This window comes from Phragmites australis, chromosome 1 (assembly GCF_958298935.1).
Source record: "Phragmites australis chromosome 1, lpPhrAust1.1, whole genome shotgun sequence".
Lineage (NCBI taxonomy): Eukaryota > Viridiplantae > Streptophyta > Magnoliopsida > Poales > Poaceae > Phragmites > Phragmites australis.
In genome coordinates, this window is record NC_084921.1 from 33,348,540 (window position 1) to 33,368,606 (window position 20,067).

Sequence of the window (20,067 nt, forward strand, 5' to 3'; positions counted from 1 at the left end):
CTCACAACATCCCTTGGTAAGCCATCATTCTGAGGAAAAATCATAGTGTCATCATTCTTTTCAACAACTTTCTCAAGGCTACTGCATCTTACCAATCCACAGACAGTCCCCATAGGAGCGTTCTGAGAGCCTGCAGTAGATCCCTCATCTAACAGCTCATCAGTGAGAAGGTCTTCCTCACCCTCACTCAAATCAAGATCTTGTAAAGCATCAATCTTCCTTTCATCCAACTCATTAATTTCACCATCTATCTCTTTATCTTTAGATAAAGGAACCAGCTTACAAGCATCCAGACCATAAGCTCTTGTAGAAGGCTATTTTTGCATCCCCCCCACCCTTGGATGAAAACCCCTGATCCTTAAACTGAAATTTGGAGGGAACAGATTGACTCTGGTTGGGAAGAAGTTTCAAAGAAGAAGCACTTTTTAGGTTTGTTTTTCCACCACTTGTGATCACAGCAGACTGATTGATGTTTTTGCCAGAATCAAGCTTTGCCTTTTTGGGAGTCCTCTCACCAAAATCAGGCTTAGCAGAAGCGGCATTTCTATCTTGAGCAGTAGGTATGACAACAACATCAATGTTTCGGTGTTCCTCATCAGAAATCTCTCTTTAAAAAAGAAAATCATAGAAGAAAAAACCATCGGCCATAGCAAGGCATCCCTCAACAGAGGCAGGAACTTTCTTGATATCCCTACAACCAATCTTGAGTCTCACAAACTCCTGTTTGTGAATACTGGACTTATCAATCTCCAAAGTGACGCCCACTAGAGACCCAATATAAGCTAGAACCGGCTCAGATCTACTTTCATGAGGAATTTTTCTCACTCTAAACCATGCAACTTGTAAAGCCCCTTTAGCCCCAACAGCAGGGTTCCAAGTTGAGACTTTAATCACTGCTTTAGCTCTACGCATGCCCATAGAGGTAAAGTGTGACCACTCTTCAATCTTTTTTGCATTTGGAAATCTCATGCTAAATTGGTTATCAGACCACTGTTTCGCATGACATCTCCAGGAATTCCCAAATATATCTTGAAATTCCTGCTCAATTTGCTGAGTAGAGGCAACTCCTTTAACCACAGTAATCATAGCTAAACTGGATCTTTCTTTGATGGCATTTGTATTTGGCACATTCCAATAAAGAAAAAAGCCTGCTCAGCACATTGAGTTTTACACATTGGAGCAATAAACTCCCAAGGCTGCCTCTCAGGACACAACCTAGATCCATGCCCATCTCGGCCACATCTAAAACATCTAATAGAACTAGGACAGTCTTTAACCAAGTGATCAAAAGACCCACAACTAAAACAAGCACCAACCTCAAAACTTGAACCCCATCCATCTTTCATAAAAGACGCAGAAGCATTTATAGTTAGAGCATGGGGAGGAACCAAGGCACTTACATCAGAACCAGTAGACTTAGTGGCAGATGGGTCATGAATCTCACGAGCCACATCTCCTTGTTGAGGAAACACCACCTTATCAGTTCGCATTTCAGTCCGGTGATCCAGACGGCCACGATATTCTCTAGAAGCCGTAGCCGCCCAAGGATCTGAGGGCTGAGATCCAGAACCCACCTCCAAAGCCATATCGTCCTTAGAAGAATCTTGAAGATGAGGATCTGACCTCGCACCCCCTGGCTGCCAAGATCTTCCTTCGCTGTGACCAAATCCTCCACGGGCCGAAGTACGCCCGGCACCACGACCAAATCTCCCAGATCCAAAGCCCTCATGTCGACCACCCCATTGCTGACGGCCCGTCATGACCACCGACGCAGGAGGAGGGGATGCAACCACTTGGGAGAACGACCTCGTATCACCCGAGATGGTTCCGAACCAGGAGGAAGACGGATCTGGAGATTTTTGCTGCCAAAAGTGTCTAAGCCATCGCTCGAGAGAGGGGATCGGAGGTAACAGCGCAACAGGAGAGGAGCTAGGGTTAGAGATATAAATAGACGGGCGAAGATTCTCCGCCCCTTGGCGAAAACCCGAAAACACCCTCACCTCACCTGGACCCGCCTGCAGTTTCCCATCCACCAATGGCGGATCACAGCCCCATCCGACAGGCACACACCCAAGCACGCCCAGGAAGACATGAGCATTTCGCCAAGCGGCATTGTAGGCGAATGCGCCACGCGAACGCAGACGCGTAAATGGAGGAAACCGCCGAGCATCGTGGGGGAGAACGAAACACCGAGCTACCCGTTCGCGCTTTGCCGTCAACGAGAGGGGCACTGTCGATGGCGGTGGTCTCGATCGCCGCCATTAATACCCCATAAAATAGTTTCATAATATTATATATAAAAAGTCAAAAGCGATAAATATTTATGATTAGAGAGAGTAGTTTGGAGTGAGCATACACACACAGAGCACATTTTCCTTCCTCGTTTCTGAATTTGTGAGCGAGCATGCGCATTGTCCTGTACCTGCTGCTGGTAGGTTCAAAGTTTAGAAATTTGCTGTGACTATATAGCAATGAGCTAGATCTACACTTGACTCTTCTCCTCACATAAGAGTAGACAAAATCAACTTCTGCTCATAATCCCCAATGAAGCAACACTTATTATTCTTCGTCCAACATTATTTAGCATGAAATATTCATAAGATACATCGGCAATATTATTTTACCACAAATGCAGGGAGAGTAGTTCAACTGTTGCATAGGCTTGCTGTTGCTAGAACGTTTCCAGAGCTCTATTTTTTTGGTGTATCTGCATACTTCCAGACGATATGTGCGTAGGAATTGTATTGTCTTCCACCAGCCACATCTTCTTCGCGTATCTGGCTGGCTATTTCTTTCAGGTCCTCATCTGTCAGCTTCACCTTCAAGGAGTCAATGTTGGCATCTAGATTCTTGATTTTGGTTGTCCCTAAGAAATTATAAAAAGCATTTGTCAGCAACCAAATGTAGGATTCTTTGACCACACAAGGAATATTCTTGTCTACCAATGACTTGCTTCGGACTCGTAAGTGAATAACAAGTGCAGAACCATTGAAAAAAAATAGTTTGTTAAATGAGGCCATGCTTGGAACTAACAACAATATATTCCGGCTAAGTAAACGAAATATATCGCACACTTTTCAACAGAACACCACACATACACATTTAGAGGAGGTCCTTTATATTATAAGGAAATGTTCATATACCTTTGTTGCTCCTGAGATCACATCATAATTGAAAAGGGATAATTTTCACAATATACATAACTCTTTGTCCTAATTATCTATAACTTATGAATCATAATGCGCATTTCATTTTCTTCAGAAAGTACATACAGGAAAACTTTTAAACATTCATCTGTTGTTTGTATTGAGAACAATATGAAATATTCATCAGCAGTTAACATTGTGCACCATCAATGATTCAAGAATGGAATTATAAAGTTACACCTGGTATAGGAACCACATCACCCCCTTGATGCAGGACCCAAGCTAAAGCTAGCTGAGCTGGGCTGCACTGGTGCTTCTTGGCCAGGTCTTCCATTTTCAGATAAATTTGCTTGTTCTTCTCCAAATTTTCTGCTGCAAACCGAGGATGCCTTTGCTGATAAAACCAAAGTTAAAAATGCCTAAGTAAACTGAAAGATAGAATGACTGATGCCGTAAACCGTAATGTAGATTGATAAAGGATATTCCAAGGCAAATTGTGTCTGTACCAGACTAGATTCAGCAGACACTTGTTCTGTCACTCCTCTTCCGCCAAAAAATCCTCGGCCAATTGGACTGTAAGGAACAATTCCAATCCCCAATTCTCTGGAATACACAGAGTACAACGAAATTCGTTACACGATGGTTAACCAAGACCAGCATGGGCTGGAAGAAGCAGAATTTGTGATGCAGAGCAGAGCTCACCTGCAGAGCGGCACAATCTCGTGCTCGATGTCACGAGACCAGAGAGACCACTCCATCTGCACCGCGGTGATGGGGTGCACGGCGTGTGCACGCTTGATCGTGTCTGGGCTCGCCTCCGACAACCCGATGTATTTCACCTTCCCCTCCTCCACCAGTTTCTTGAGCTCACCAATCTACAGCAATCCCAGCACAAAGATTCACATGGGTGAGCACAACTGCAACACCAATATGGAAGGCGACGGCGAGAGATAAACAGAAGGCAAGCAGGCTGCAGAGACCGTGTCTTCAATGGGGATGGTGGTGTCGACGCGGTGCTGGTAGTAGAGGTCGATGTAGTCGACGCCGAGGCGGCGCAGGCTGGCCTCGCAGCAGGCGCGCACGTACTCCGGCCGGCCGCACACGGTCATGCCGCCCGCGTCCTGCTGTATCCCAAACTTGGTGGCCACCTGCACCTGGTCCCGCGGTAGCTGCTTCAGCGCCTGGACCCATGCACGCACAGAGTCAGCCGTGGCTTCCGCACGCGTCAACAACTCGCTCTCGAGAAACCAGGTGAGACGGACCTTGCCGAGGAGGGTCTCGTTGGTGTGGGGCCCGTAGACGTCGGAGGTGTCGAAGAAGGTGACCCCGCGGCGGAATGCGTGCGCAACGACGGCGGCGCCGGCGTCGTCGTCGAGCGGGGAGTTGTAGGAGCCCGTCAGCCCCATGCACCCGAACCCCATCTTCGACACCTGCATCGATCGAAGTCGAATGGGCTCGAACAACCGAGTCAGTTCGAGCTAATCGATGTAGGGAGAGAGAGAGAGAGGGGGGGGGGGGAACAAAGGAGACAAGGAGTCAGTCACCTCCAATCCCTGGGTGCCGAGCTTGACGCGAGGAACCATGGCCGCGCAGTTGCTGTCGCAGGGGAAGGCTGTCATGCCGGGAATGGAAGAGCTCACTCGGCAGTCGGTAGCAAGTAGTGGACGCTGGACAGGGCAAAAGGTCTAATTTATTCGGCAACTCCAACAACCAGCCAAAAAGCCCGGTTTGGCTAACTCTAGCTTTAAAAATTCTAAAATAAGACTTTAGCTTTAATTTTTTTAATAATACTTAAGTCTAAAAATTTATGAATATAAAGTTGTGAGTACATCCAGCATGTTTGAGCGAGTCATTTTATTTTTATTTAAAAATAAAGATTTAAACTATTTTATCTTATACTTGTTAAATAGAGTCATACCAGTAGAAATTCAACAGAACTTGTTTTCTTCTTTAACCATAAATAAAAAAAATAGTGTTGGGCCCAGACAGATTGGCATACCATGGCTTCTCTTTACTTTATGATCGGCAAATGTCGTAGACTGGAATAAGGTAGGCCGGCATGAACGGTGCTGGCTCAGTGATAACTAAATAAAGTAAATAAATTCATTAGGGTTTATAAATATAATACAATATTGCTTTTCTACACAACTTGCATACACAAGGAGGCCAATAAAGTAAGTCAGGTCTGAATAAAAGAAGGGATCGATGCACCAGCTAAACTTCGACACAAACGACTCGCCGTGCAATTGCGTGGGCTAACATGCTAGTTATTAATATAGAAAAGGAAAACACAGTAGATTACAAGCAAAAAGCTTTTGTAAACGAATCTAGCCAGTCACTAATGGATTGTGCCTATTGTATCAGTCTGAGGTCCGGCACTGTAGATATAATTTAAACATGGCACGGTCTGAGTCGAGCCGAACCGGCATAACACGATGTCACGGGCTGTATCTGGGCAGAGCGCGTGACACGGCGTGCCAGTACGGTTCGGCCAGGATGAGGCGGGCTGGCACGGGCATGGCCCGGCACATTGGGTCCATCCAGGCATAGTCGGCCCACGAGGCACGGCCTATGCACGGGCACAGGCACGGCATAGCCCGGCAAGAGCCGTTGCGCAAGGGGTCGGCCCGGCGGGGCACAGTCGACATGGTTGCCTCGGCCAGGCTAGTGGAGGTACGACTGGGTTGACGGGTTGAATGGGCATCGCCTAGCCCATTTGACCCATTAACCCATTTATTTTGAATTTTATAGCCATTTTGTGACCGTTTAGACTAAAAAAATTTATTTTTTTTAAAATCATTATTTTTTAGCTATAAATAGAGAACCACCATGCTCTTTCATTCCACACCAGCAACAACATTTGCTCTCTTGTTGCCTCATCTCATTCTTGTTTCAAAGTTCATAAGAATTTACGATAATTTAGCAAAGTTAGTTTGAATTGTTGCAAAAAATCCGAAAAATTCCAACACTCTCATCTTAAAGTCTTGAAGAAATCTTGGTGAATTTTTGAATAATTATTCTTTCTTGTTTTTCTATTGTTTGTTTGTTATTTGATTATTTCTAACTCCGAATATTTGAATTTCCTTATAGTGCCATTCGATATTAACCATGGATGCTGATGGTCATAATATGTCCATCGATTCTGATTTTTTTATTCAAGGGCTCGAAGGAGACTACATCTCTTTTGATAGAGGTGCTGCAGGTGATGGACCTGACGATGACCCTCCAACAGCACTTGCATCGTCAGGCTCTACAAGTGCACACACGTCAGCAAGCATCGGCTCTAAAAGATCAAGAGCCACTACTTTCGAAGTTTGGTAAGACTTCGAAAAGATCTACAGAGAGGAAGATGGGGCAAATGTCAGGTATGTTAAGTGTTATATTTGCAAACATGAATTATCTGCAAAACCCTCAGGTGGAACCGGACACTTGAAGAGGCACACCACAACTTGCAAGCGAAAGAGTGGAGCATCCATGAAGCAGACAGTGCTGCAGTACAACCCTGACAGCTCTGATCGTCATTGGGAGTATGACTCCGCCAATGCTAAAAAAGAGTTATGCCGCTTCATTACAAGAGCGGATCTACCACTCAACATCGTGAGTTTGCTGCATTTGAAGATTACATTAAACAAGCTTATAATCCTAGGTTCACGCATGTTTCTAGACAGATAACTAGTAGGAATATGGTAAAATACTATAATACGTGTCGTAGCAAGTTTAAAGAAATATTACAAATATGTACATTTTCAGGTGCTTTGATCTCGGACATATGGTCAGGTAGAGCTAGAGAGAATTATCTTAGTGTGGTTGCTCATTATGTTAATAATGATTGGGAACTAGAAAAGAGAATAATAGGTTTTCGGTTGATTGACAATGCGCATACCGGTGAAAATATTGCTAAAAAATATCTAAGTAGTTGAAGACTTTAGTCTCACTAATAAAATATTTTCTATCACTTTAGATAATACCGCTACAAACTCTAGAGCAATGGATATTCTTATTTCGTTGTTTAGTACATATGCTGAATCTTTCTTGTTACATCAACGTTGTGCCTTGTCATATTATCAATTTTATAGTAAAATCCGGTTTGAAGAGGTTCTCACAATACCTAGACGATTTTCGTACTACAATATCTTTTGTGAACTCCTCTAACCAACAAATAGCAGCATATAAGCAATATTGTGTTGCGATGGGTGTGCGTCCACGTAAGTTTGCTGTGGACATGCCGGTAAGATAAAATTCTACTTCCTTGATGCTAAAACATATTGTACCATATAAGAGCACATTTGATGTGTTTATTCATACACACTATCATCAGCATTGGGGTCACACTTTACTCATAGAAGCACATTGGTATGTTGCCGAAAGTATACTAGAGTTTTTTGAATTTTTTTATGATTCAATTGTGAGTTTATAAGGAGTTTATTATCCAACATCTTGTTTAATAGTGCATAATATTGTTGAAATTGCTACTCATTTAAATAGCTATGAAAATAATAATATACTAAGAGATTGTGTAGTTCATATGAAATCTAAAATTTTAAAGTATTAGAAAGAAATTTCTTTGTTGTACTCCTTTACCTTTATTTTAGATCATAGAGCTAAAATTGTAGCTTTTTGTAGAGTTCTCTCAATTCTAGGTGATGCTCTTGGCCACTATTATTCTAATTATTATACTAATGTTCATTCTAAGTTATTCAAAGTTTACGGTAAATATGAAACAAAATATAGCGGAGTTCGCCTGTAACGACCTCCACTAGCACTGACAACAAGTAAGAAGACGACAACATGGGAAAAAAAAATACTTGGTGGAGGTTTTTCGTCAAGAAGTTCAGACTCTTTGTCACGATCATCTACGAGCGCCGGAATTCCAATATACGGAGGGGAGCTAACCACCTTCATCGACAGCGACGTTATCAGGTATGAACAAGAAAACTTCAACATACTGCAATGGTGGCATAAGCACAAGACGAATTATCCAGTGCTTTCACTATTAGCACAAGATTTGTTAACGGTTCCCGTATCTACAGTTTCTTCTGAGGCCGCATTTAGTCTTACTGGAAGGATAATCGAAGAGAGAAGAACAAGTCTATCAAGTGAGATGGTGGAAATGCTCACCATAGTAAAAGACTGAGAATAAGCTGAAGCACGAATGCAATACACTGCAAAGAACACTGAACTTGAAGCTTCATTCAAAAATTTGTATCTAGATGTTGATGAGAACGTGTAATTTTCAAATTTCTGAGCTAGGTTGTACTCTTTTTCTTTTGCTAGAAAGGTTTTTAATGAGGCAACATATCAATAAAGCTCATTTTTAGAATTAATTATGTGTCCCTATTATTTCTGATTTCTTTATTTTTTTGAAAGTGACCCACCACCACTCACCTCTCTCTTGGCCTATAAATAGCTAGTAGCCACCATCCTAATTCCTAAACATCCATTGATCCCATCGTCTACCTGCCCACCATCTATTTTTATATTTTTTATCTCATTTTTAGCTATTTTCTATAGTTTTTTTAATTTTATAGCTATTTTTTATTTTATCGGGTTGGCTGTGCCGACGGGCCGCCCGTGTGCTGTTGGGCTGCCCGTGGCGTCGTGCCTGTCATGCCCGCTGGGCTGACCATGCCGCCAGGCCATAATCATGCCTGGACCGACCTGGCACGACACGGTGGCCGATGGGTCATGCCGTGGGCCGAGGGGGAGGCACGCGTGCCGACACGGCACGGCCCGTTACAGTAGCCGGACCATTCGGACCATGCCGTAGCCAGGCCATGCTGAGCCGTGCTTGTACCGGGCCGATCCGAGTGGCCCATTTGGCCACCTCTGCAGTCACTAATCTGAGGGAAGTATATAGTCTTTGCATGGATCGACTGGTGATGGGTTTCCTTCACATCCATGATTTTTCCCTGTGGTTAAGTGGTCTTAATTAGGAGCAGATACGGAAACTTCAGCAGTCACAACATGGGTCAATGCGTGACGCAGAATAAACCGCATCCTTAGATTGCAGACGAATCAGGGTTAGGTGACATCTCATGATGAGAAATCGAAAGTGATCCAAGAGCACTTCAAGGACATTATGTCCAGGTTGTCGCCAAGGGAGATAGATCTCAATTGGCAGCTTCCGGGGTTTCAATCCTTTGACCTCACGGAGCTAGAGATGCTCTCTGACGATGAAATCCTCTCGGCCATCAAACCATCCCCTCAAGACACAATAGGTCTGGATGTTTCACAGGCTGTTTCTACAACGCTTGCTGGCACCTTGTCAAGAATGAAAGTCTCTGACACTATCAGGGCTTTCTTTGGGCTTTGCTCCAATGGATTCCAACTCCTAAACTCCGTCAACATCGTTCTAGTGCCAAAGAAGGATGATGTGGAGTCAATCTAGGACTACAAGCTGATTAGCCTAATTAATTCAATCACCAAGTTTATCTCCAAAATTTTGGTGAATAGTCTAGGAGACATTGTGTCCGAATGCCAGAGTGCTTTTATAAAACACCGATACGTTTATAACAACTACATGACGGTAAGAAATGCAACCAGGACCTTGCACAAGCACAACAATCCTACCTTGCTATTCAAGCTAGACATCTTCAAAGCTTTCGACTCGGTTAGATGAGAGTACCTTCTAAACCTACTTGCTTACTTAGGCTTTCCTCAGCGATGGAGAGACCTCATTTCCATTCTTCTTGCCACATCCTCCTTCAAGATCCTCCTAATCCTCTATGGTCGTGGGCTTAGGCAAGGGGATCCCTTATCCCCTATACTCTTTGCGCTAGCCATCGACTGCTTCAACACCTATTGGCCCATGTCACTAATCAGGGTGGCCTTAGTCGCCTTACTGAGGAGTTGAATGTCAACAACATGCGTGTCTCCATGTATACGGATGATACTGTGGTCTTCATTGTGCCAAAAGAACTGGAGATCTCCTTGCAATCCAACATACTAATGCTATTTGGTGATGCTACTGGGCTTAGAACGAACTTTGCCAAGATGTCTGTAATGCCTATTTGCTGCACAGGCATCAACTTAAACTCCATTATGTCTGGACTGCCAATGGTGTAGAAAGCTTTCCCAATCACTTACCTGGGCTTGCCTCTTTCTCCACACTGTCTCAAGGTCACCCACCTCCAACTGCTGGTTGACAAGGTGATCGGTAAAATGTCAGCATGGAAAGGAAAGAACATGACTCTCATTTGTCGCCTAACCCTTGTCAAAGCTGTCATGACTTCACAACCTATTTATTTCTTGTCTGCCATCAAAGCTCTGAAGACGGTTCTAACAAAAATTGATAAAGCAAGGTGGCGGTTCCTGGAGCAAGTGCAAGGTAATTAAACTGGCAAAAAGGTCTGGAGGCTGATGAAAATGGGTGGCCTAAGTATCCTCCACCTTAAGGTTTCTGGACGTTCTCTACGACAGTGTTGGCTTTGGTAGGAATGGATAGCTCCGCACAAGCATTGGGTGGGAACTGAGCTCCCGTGCAATAGCACTGACAAACTACTCTTCACAACTGCTACTACAATCACGATTGGTAGTGGGGAGGATATATCCTTCGCACTCGGCTTGGGCGCAGGGCCTCAGATCAAAGGATCAGACGCCTCTCATCTTTGCATCCTCTAGAACAAAGAGATGAAGCCTTAAGGAATCCATCACTTCCAATTCCTAGATCCAGGATATGGCCTCCCTAGGGATGGCAATCCTACCCGCGGGTATCGCGTCCGACAGACGTGGACATGTGTATTATAATTCACCAATGGGTACCCATATGTATACCCATGAAGCACTATGCTCAACACCCCAGCCCAGCCCAATACTCAGAGCTCAGCCTGTTTCTAACCCTAGATCTTGCATATGACCCTCCACGTGCACGCTGCCATACCCAGTCGCAACACTCCTCACTCACCCTCTCCCAGTCTCTCCCTCTGGTCGCCGCTTGCCCGCAGCCCTGTAGGCTCGTGCCGCCCGCCGCCCCTAGCCAACCTATGCTCATATCTACTCTTCTCGCCTCTGCTTAGATCCTCTGTGCCTCATGGCCGCATTTGTAGCCAAGCGCTGCTTCAATATTTTCATGGTTGGCGACGGCTCTGGTGAGCTGCTTCAAGATCTTCGCGGTCGGTGATGGCTTTAGCGAGCTGCACAAGAACGTTGCCGTCACTGTCGCCATCCTCCACACGCACCTGTCCATTGCTGAAGTTGTCAACCTCGGGGTCAACGAGTACTAATCTGCCACACCTATCGCCCACAACGTCTCCTCCTCGAACTCCATCCTCGATGCCCCTGATGTCCGTGGTGGTGGTGTCTATGGCACTGGTGCGGACATCTCCATCTTTGCCAACAAGTACCCGTAGAGGCCAGCTGCTCCCTCAACCATCCATCGCACTCCCACATAGGCCAATTGGATCTACCAGGAGTGGAACTTGTCATGCTTTGACTAATTTCTAGTACTAGATTAAAGATCTTGGTTCGTGCTGATGAGGGTCAGTTAGTTTTAGTTTGTATCCATGCTTGATGGGTGCTTCTCTTGGTTGGTTCATGTTCACGATTTTTCCTACCAAGTTTGGTCTGTTGAAAAGAGAAACTAGCAATAGCATGACCAGAAGCTTATAAGATTCTGTTAAATTGTTAGACATTAAGAAACTAACTTGCATTAGTGGTTATTGAAATTATAGAGTAAGCAACTTTACATTGGATGACTAATATATTTTGTCTAGTTTATAAAATTAAACCAAATAAAATTTTGCCTACCAGTCGGTGACTCGTGGGTTTTCGAGTGCCCGACAGGCACAGGCATGGGCACAAAATTGTATCCATCACCCTTCACGGGTACGGATCTGCTTTACTCATATCCGATCCGACTTGTTGCCATCCCTATGCCTCCTTGCAACATGTCACAATATCTCATCTCTTGCAATTTGTCTAGCTCTCGAGTATGGTTCATGATATCAACCTACAACCTAACACACTGGATGTGATCCCTTGGAAATTCTCCAATAAGGGAGAATACTCCACCAGCTCGTGTTACAATCTCTAAGTCTTGGGTTCTACTGCTACCAACTACGTTGAGCTGATATGGTAGCCTTAGGCAACCCCAAATACAAATTCTTTGCATGGCTAGTAGTGCTAAACACACTGTGGATGGTGGATCGCTTTGCTAAGAGAGGATGGCCATGCACTATCCTCTGTTATGCAAAGCAAGCACCTGAGCACTGCCTCCATATTCTTTTGGAATGCCCTTTCACAAGATGGGTATGGAGCAATATAGCCACATGGATGAAACAACCCTCTTTGAGGCCAGATCTCTGGGTCACGCCGTCTTGACTCATGACTGGTGGTCATCCATGACTACATACGGTACTGTTTCACAGAAAGACCTCAAATCGCTCATTATTTTAGTATGTTGGGATATTTGGAAGGAGAGAGGTTGGCGAGTCTTCGAGTAGAAAGAGTGGAGTCCTACGGCTATCGCGGATAAGCCTGGCAACAGGTCGGGTCAGGGTCGGGTGCAGCCAGAATGCACCTGACTCGGACGTGATTCGACTAACGGGTGGAAATATGCCCCGGCCTCAAACTTGGTAGGGACCCAAAACTTGCGTGGGTGCGGCGGTGGTCGGGAGCCCAAGGATGGCGGTGGCGGACGCGGGCGAGTGGGTGCGATTAAAGGCAGGGCAACCGACGACGGGCGATGGCGATCGGGCGTGGGCGGAGGCTGGGCAGCCAGCGACGGGCGTGGATGGGCGACATCAGTCGGGAGGCGGGCAGACGTGGGGTGACTGGCGGTGGATGGGAAGCAGGCGGACCCGGGTGGATGCAGGGCAACCAGGAGATGAGTGGGCGACGGTGGCCAGGAGGCAGGAATGCGTAGGGTGGCCGGTGGTGGGCGTGGGCAGGAGGCGTTGGGCGGGAAGCGAGCAGGCGACGATGGCCGGGAGTCGGGCGCCCGTTGGGGGCCTGTGGGCCAAAATTGACCCCTGCCCCTGCCCCCGACCCGACCCACAATCGGGGCCTTGATCCGCGACCCCCATGACCAAAAACCCAGCTCCACCCCCGCCCCTGCCCCCGCTGGGTGTAAAACCTGCGGGGACCCTGTAGCGAAAATGGCCCTATTAAGCCATGATTGTGATTTTGGTGATTAATAGCACCATAGTCAATGAGAGTAATATGTTTGTCAAGAATATATGTTAGTAGGTCTTATGGATGCAATACATGAAGAAACCGTCGTAGCTGGGACAAAGTTGGACTGAATTGGAGAAATCCCACGAAGATTTGCCTCACCGGATGGTCCAGTGCTCTGGGTGTTGAACTCATCGGAGTATATTTGACAAAGGTGAGAGAATCCTGAAGACCTCACCGAAAGGTCCAGTAATCAAAGAAGATACACACCGGAGCATTTTGTCCAGAGAAGATTGCAACCATTGAAGTTGAAGATCAAAGTACCAGATGGTCCGATGATCGATATGTTGCACACACCGGACAATGAACAGTACAAAGAGGCAGAACGAAGTTCAACGCATCAGATGGTCCGGTGATGAAGGTTATGCACACCCGAGCATTATTTCCAGAGAGGGTTGCATTGGCTCGGTTGACTGAAGTCAACTCACCGGATAGTCTGGGCATGAAGTGATGTGCACCGGATGTTTTCACCGGAGCAATTTATATAGAGAAGAAAAAAAATCTCGGATGGCTCAGGATAACTCACCGGATAGTCCAGTGATGGAGATGAAGTATACACCAGAGTGTCCGGTGTTTACAAAGGTTTGAGTAGGGTTCTAACGGCTAGTTTATAAGAGTGTACTCACAAGATGATCCGGTGTTAGTAATATTATTCTCACCAGATCATCCGGCGTTAACAACTTTTCTGAGCCGTTAGGTTTACGGCTAGTGTACGAGTTTGAGGCTATGAATACCCCTCCACTCAGTCATTTGAGGTTGCTGAAGTCCAGAGAAGTTCATGTACATTTGAGAGAAGACATACAAGCCACAAAAGTGCTTAATGTGATTATCCAAGGCGATTAACGACAAGATTAGTGAGTGATTAGTGCTTATAGGCCTAGAGAGAGTGTTGTTAGGTGATTGCTGCCTAGAGAGTGAATAAATGAGTGATCCAATCTTATACCAAGTGGTACGTCGACACCTTGGAGTCTTGATGACTCGTTGGCAAGCTTGTTGACCCTTCGACTTGGTGTGGAGCAGCGACGAGAAACATGTACGGGAACGCAGAGACCCTTGCCTTGATGGCTCAAGCTACGAAGTGATTATGACGGCAATGAACTGGAAGAGAGGCTAGTTGTGAGGCCTTTCCTTAGTGGCTTGGTGGCTCATCCGGGTGCAGGCTTTGTTTTTTGATTTGGTGGCTCAAAAGCGACGTGATCAGGTGTCGACTGAGAGCATATTCTTTGTGGAGCTCTAATGTGGACCAGGGGTGATATTCATGTCATCGATACTACGGCAAAAAATTCTTATGCCAAATTTGTTCTTTCTACCTTATTTACATTTTTATATTTATATTTTTGTAGTTTACCTTCTTAGATAGATTATAAATACTTTGATCGATAGAGTAGATATGCTAGATAAATCTAGAGAATATTTAGATAAAAATTAATATAGATCGAAAAGAAATGTGACTGAACGAATGAATAAAAATAGGGTGACCTCAAGTTGCTGCTTCGTGCAAAAACAGTGATCCACTGACCCTCAAATCATTCTCTACTTCGTGAAACCAAAGGACAAAATGACACCCTCCAAGCTCCGGCTCGTTAGCAACTGCAAATAATATTTTTTTATAATGTAAATATATCTTCGGCCTCTGCACTAACCAGAGGTCAAGATGCACATACCAATTTTTTGAAAATAGACATTCAAATTCACGTAAATAGGACTTGAAGATGAGTGATCTAGACTTATATCTACACCTTAAACAATTGAGCTAAGATTAATTCCTAAATGCAAATAACATGGTCATCATCTATATGCACAGAAAGCATGACATACGTCAGTTACCTCATGCACGTCCAATGTTCTGGTGTAGCACATGATTTGTTCTGGTACTATCACTGCTACAGAAACCTTATAAAGACGGTTCTAAATCTCTGTGCGAGATGTTTTTTTAATCATCTATAGCAAAAAATTTGTACAAATCTATCTTTAATAATTAATAAATATTGATGACTTCCGTTTGAAATAGTCTGTACTAATCGATGGGTACATGATGTGTACAGACGTCTCAGCCGTCTAAACTAATTGAATAGTTCAAACAGGCCCAGACTCGAGCCGTCGATTAGTATCAGGCTGCTTGCCGCAAAGGTGATAGTCGAGCTCGCTGGAGATCTCCGGATTGTTGGGGTCCCGGCCACCATGCAGATGGTATCTTCTCTTCTTGATGTGAAAAAAACTACCGGTGAACCAAGATATTTTAGCCCAAACAATGGCCAATAATGAACAAATTGTTGATAATCACCAACTAAGCCATGGTTTAACAACAACATAGTACATTGAAGAGGAGGAAGCTGGTTATCAGTCACAAGCAACACAAGCTTCTACAAGACAAGTAGCAGGCATCAACGAAAGGGGTGCACGAATATGCAAATTCTTACAACACATCAAGAATCTTTGGCCTCTTCCAAAGAAAGGAAAGGAACCTTGGAAGGATGAGGATTCGTTCCTTGTACTGGGAATGCTAATCCTTGAAAGGCTTGCTCAGGATGTCGAAAATTGTGCAAAAATAAGTAGAGCAGCAGGTCTCATCCCAAAGATACTAGGGTTCATAAACCACACAACGGACACAACAAACATCAGCGAGGCACAACAAAATTTGATTATTACTTCATCCTTGAAGTTGTTGCGAAGTTCGCAAACACCAAAGGTGAGCTTGGTACGGCACTTAGGCAAAAGATCTTAGAGCAACCCTTCCTATTGAGTAACCTTGTTGAGATCCTGGAGGACAACAACCATATGGAACATTCGCAAAAAAAAAACAACAACATATTTTTGCTATCCTTGTTCTTTAGAACTGACTTATTTTGAAATAGGCAATATAATCTATCTTCTACTACATGCATACCTGCAATTTATTTTATATTTGACCTCATGTGTAGACTTACATGGCTTACGTGAGTAGAATCAACTATATAAATGACTGCTGACCATGAGCATAGCCATGCATATATGGTCTGGTTCATTGAGTAAAGAGTTAACCTTGGTTAACATATCATCATTAATGTTGCAGGTGTTGGTGAAAATGATGGATGCCGAGGGCAAGCAACCGGAGGACCTTATCGGCCTCGCTTCACAGATCCGCAATGTCATCCCTGAGTACTTCACCCACGAGTTGGAGTCACAAACCAATAAAGCAGAACTGGTTCAGAAGCTGGTGGGCACATTCAACTCCAGTAAGAAGGAGATTCCTAATACCCATGGTAAGGATGAGAAGGGTGACAGTTGAGATGGCAATACCATTGTGCGCTCGTGCCCCAGCTACGCAATCACATTCAAAGAACAAGGGATGATGGACGCACTGTCCAAGGTGGAGAGAACATCCAAGGTAGAGATGATCTTATCCAGCAGCACAGGACCTCTGCCCGACCTAGTGGCCAGAGCAAAACGGCTTATAGATTCTGCAGTTCCATCTCGGCAACTCCGGGAGCTCAACCAGGCGACCATGCATGATTCATCATGTTTTGGTACTGTCCATGTCCATTGATTGATGATTATGCATGCAGTTGTGACCATATTATAGTGGTATATGTGTGGTCTGTTGGGGTCAGACAAATCGACCGTATAGTATTCTTTATGATCCGCAAATGTCGTGCATTGAATTAAGATAGGTTTGCTTGAACGGTATTGGGTCAGTGATGGTGTTGCAACTAAACAAACCTATCTGTTTGAATTAATGATTGGATAGAGAAGTTGTTGCCTTGAGTTTTGACTTGGATTGTTGTGACTGTGGTACATCCGATATATATGTTCAGGTCTGTTCTGCCTCCCATATGTCCTCTTATGCTCCCTAGTACGTAGCCGCTGACCGTCATTGGGGGGCATCTGGTGCCACTCGGAGATAAATTTTATGAGACCCGCACGCGTGAGACTCTGGTGAGACCCTCATCCGCGCCGTACACGTATAATCCTACGGCACGTGCACATACATACCTACACACGTAGGGACATGTGTCAAAACGCAGACCGGATCTCACGGTGAGACCTAGTCTCATAAAATTTATCTCCGGTGCCACTCTGCTAGCTTAGATGTGTGCCGCCCATCCTTGCAAAATGGCGTCAAGTTCTTCTTGACCAACATGGCCCACCAACCCGAGCCCCGCAGTTGACTGAGCTCCTTACAGCTGGCTTGTTTGGCTCACGAGCAGAGCGTAGTTCAACTCTAATTTCAAGAGCGTGTGTGATGTTAAGCATTTTGGCAACGTTTAAACATATTGATAATGTTTAAAATGGTAACCCATGATAATATTACAAAAAGATACTAATATGGGTCAATAAATAAAAAAATAGATGTTTTGACACTCAACATAGTTTTTACGAATACTTGGTTTGCTTATGGGTTGAATAACAAGTTGGACACGACCAAACATAATAATATAACTGTATTTTAAACTCAGAGTTTGATACTATTATATTTATCAAGCCTAATAAACTAATCAAGCGGCTCAAGAGCTCGCTCATTAGGAAAACGAGCAAAGAAAGAGGCTTAGACTTGGTTTGTTTAAAAATCTAACACTACTGTAGAATACCTTGTTAGTATCGATTCAAAATCACAATCAGTGACGGTTTTAAACCGATACTGATTACTCAGCACTGATAGTTAGTTACTATCAGTATTGGGTATAGAACCAGCATTGAAAATCACTATCAATGTAGGTTCCATCCACGAACCGACACTGATAATGAATTATCAGTGCTGGTTTCTAACAAGGAACCAGCACTGATAGATATTCGGTAGCTAAAAAAAATGCATAATCCAAAATACATCACATGTACATGCATCCATTTTTTTAATGTTTAAATCACGATAAACACTTAATACATTAATTCAAACTACATATATTTCTAAAATTATATCAAATATCATTACATGCATAGTTGATATTTAAAATTTCAACTCCAAATATTACATCAAAATGATTCAGTGCATAAATGAGCGCACTAACTGTTGCTTCAAATAGAAGTTCCATTGGACTTCTGTAAATAACGAAACTGTTACTATCACACTGAAACTTAAGCTGTGACTATTACTTTACTTCCCGGACCTTCCTGCATTGAGAACCAAGTAATGTGTACCCCCACTACTGGGCAAGAAGACGTAAGATTGAAGTCAAACTACGATTCACCCGCATCTGAGTGTTCCAGTAAAAATCCTATAAACAAAGGGCAACAATATAGAGGAAAAAATTAATATTATTGAAATAATCTTAGCTACAAACTACAAGTTCATGTCACCAACTGTTTCAGCTGCATGTAACCGCGAGAGCATAGGAGTCATTGCAAGCACATCATCATTCTGTTCAAGTGCTTTCAATTTAAAATAGATGTAGTTCAGAAACATGTATCCAAGTTGCAGGTTAACCGATTGTAGAAGCGCATAAACAGTAGATCTTTCAGCCATACGTCTTTGATCTGTTTCGGAGCTTGATGCTGTTAAAGTGATATATCCTTCTTTAGGAAAAGCAATGCTAAAAGTGATAGTGATCTTCATTTTATTGTTATCAGGCAATGTGGTCATCACCATAGGTGGTGTACCACTAAGGTCTGCAATAATATCATGTAGCCACTATAGATAAGAAAGCATCTATATCAATCGGCATGTTAGTTTCTAAATTTGTTAACTGCAAACTACAATATTAACTAACCTTCTTATAATTTATAGCAAAAAGATTTTCATCTCTTAGCATGCAGATGTACCTAAAACAAGTCATAGATATGTCTACATAACTAGAGAAAAAACGCCAATGCCATATCAATCGGCACATGTGGATAATCTCGTAATTATATCAAATCATCAATTGCAGAACAAGGAAGTACCAAACTAGTTACTCACTGTGAAGTGATGGTAACATCTAAAACACCGATATAGCGATACACATGTAATAATAAGCCAACATATTTTGAAATATATATCTAATTTCATGACCTAAATTAGCTAACTAAAATTACTAACTGCAATTTGCTAACTATAATTTACTAACTATAATTTGCTAACTATAATTTGCTAACCTAAATTTAAGAACTAACCTAAGTGCTTCGTGGCCCTTCCAGGTAGGAAGGGGATATGCCGTTGAGGATCTGGAGGCCGAGAGTACGAGGGTGGTCACCCAGACCCGGGCGGCCGGATAGCATGGAGCGGCCGCCTACACTCTGCCTAGATCTACACCCTCCACCTCCACTACCGTTGCTGCTAGCCATGGGGACATCAAGGAGGCGATGGGGAGGTCGTGGTGGGCGGGCGTGCGATGAGGACGAGGAGGCGGCGGCGGGCTGATGCACGACGAGGAGGCGGCGGCGGGCCGATGCACGACGAGGGCGAGGAGGCGGCGGTTGGCGCGTGATGAGGACGAGGACGAGGAGGCGACAGCGGGCCAATGCACAACCAGGACGAGGAGGCGGCGGTCGACGCGCGACGAGGATGAGGAGGTGGCGGCGGGCCGACGAACGATGAGGACAAGGAGGCGGCGGTTGGCGCGTGATGAGAAGGAGGAGGCGGCAGGCCGATGCACGATGAGGACGAGGATGAGGAGGCGATGAGCCGACGCGCGACGAGGAGGCTACTGACGGGGAGGAGGCGACGGTCGGGGAGGAGGAGCGACGTCAGACTGAATAGAGCAAACGAGGAGAACGACTAAGCACCGGATATAAATATAACACAGGTATCAGTGCCGGTTCTAGTTCCATGGTATGGCCTACCAGTCTTCTTTTAGAA

General features: G+C 44.4%; 1 protein-coding gene across 1 annotated transcript; it reads right to left on the bottom strand.

Annotated features, from left to right (window-relative positions):
• Positions 1–2,526: 2,526 nt before the first annotated feature.
• LOC133915921 (probable aldo-keto reductase 1) lies at positions 2,527–4,817 on the bottom strand. The gene is made up of 7 exons (XM_062359328.1): positions 4,691–4,817; positions 4,409–4,576; positions 4,127–4,327; positions 3,849–4,021; positions 3,653–3,749; positions 3,387–3,540; positions 2,527–2,866 (listed from the first exon to the last, which is right to left on the bottom strand). The coding sequence occupies exons 1-7, from the start codon at positions 4,763–4,765 to the stop codon at positions 2,691–2,693; spliced, it is 1,044 nt and encodes a 347-aa protein (XP_062215312.1). The 5' UTR covers positions 4,766–4,817; the 3' UTR covers positions 2,527–2,690.
• Between the last annotated feature and the right edge of the window lie 15,250 nt (positions 4,818–20,067).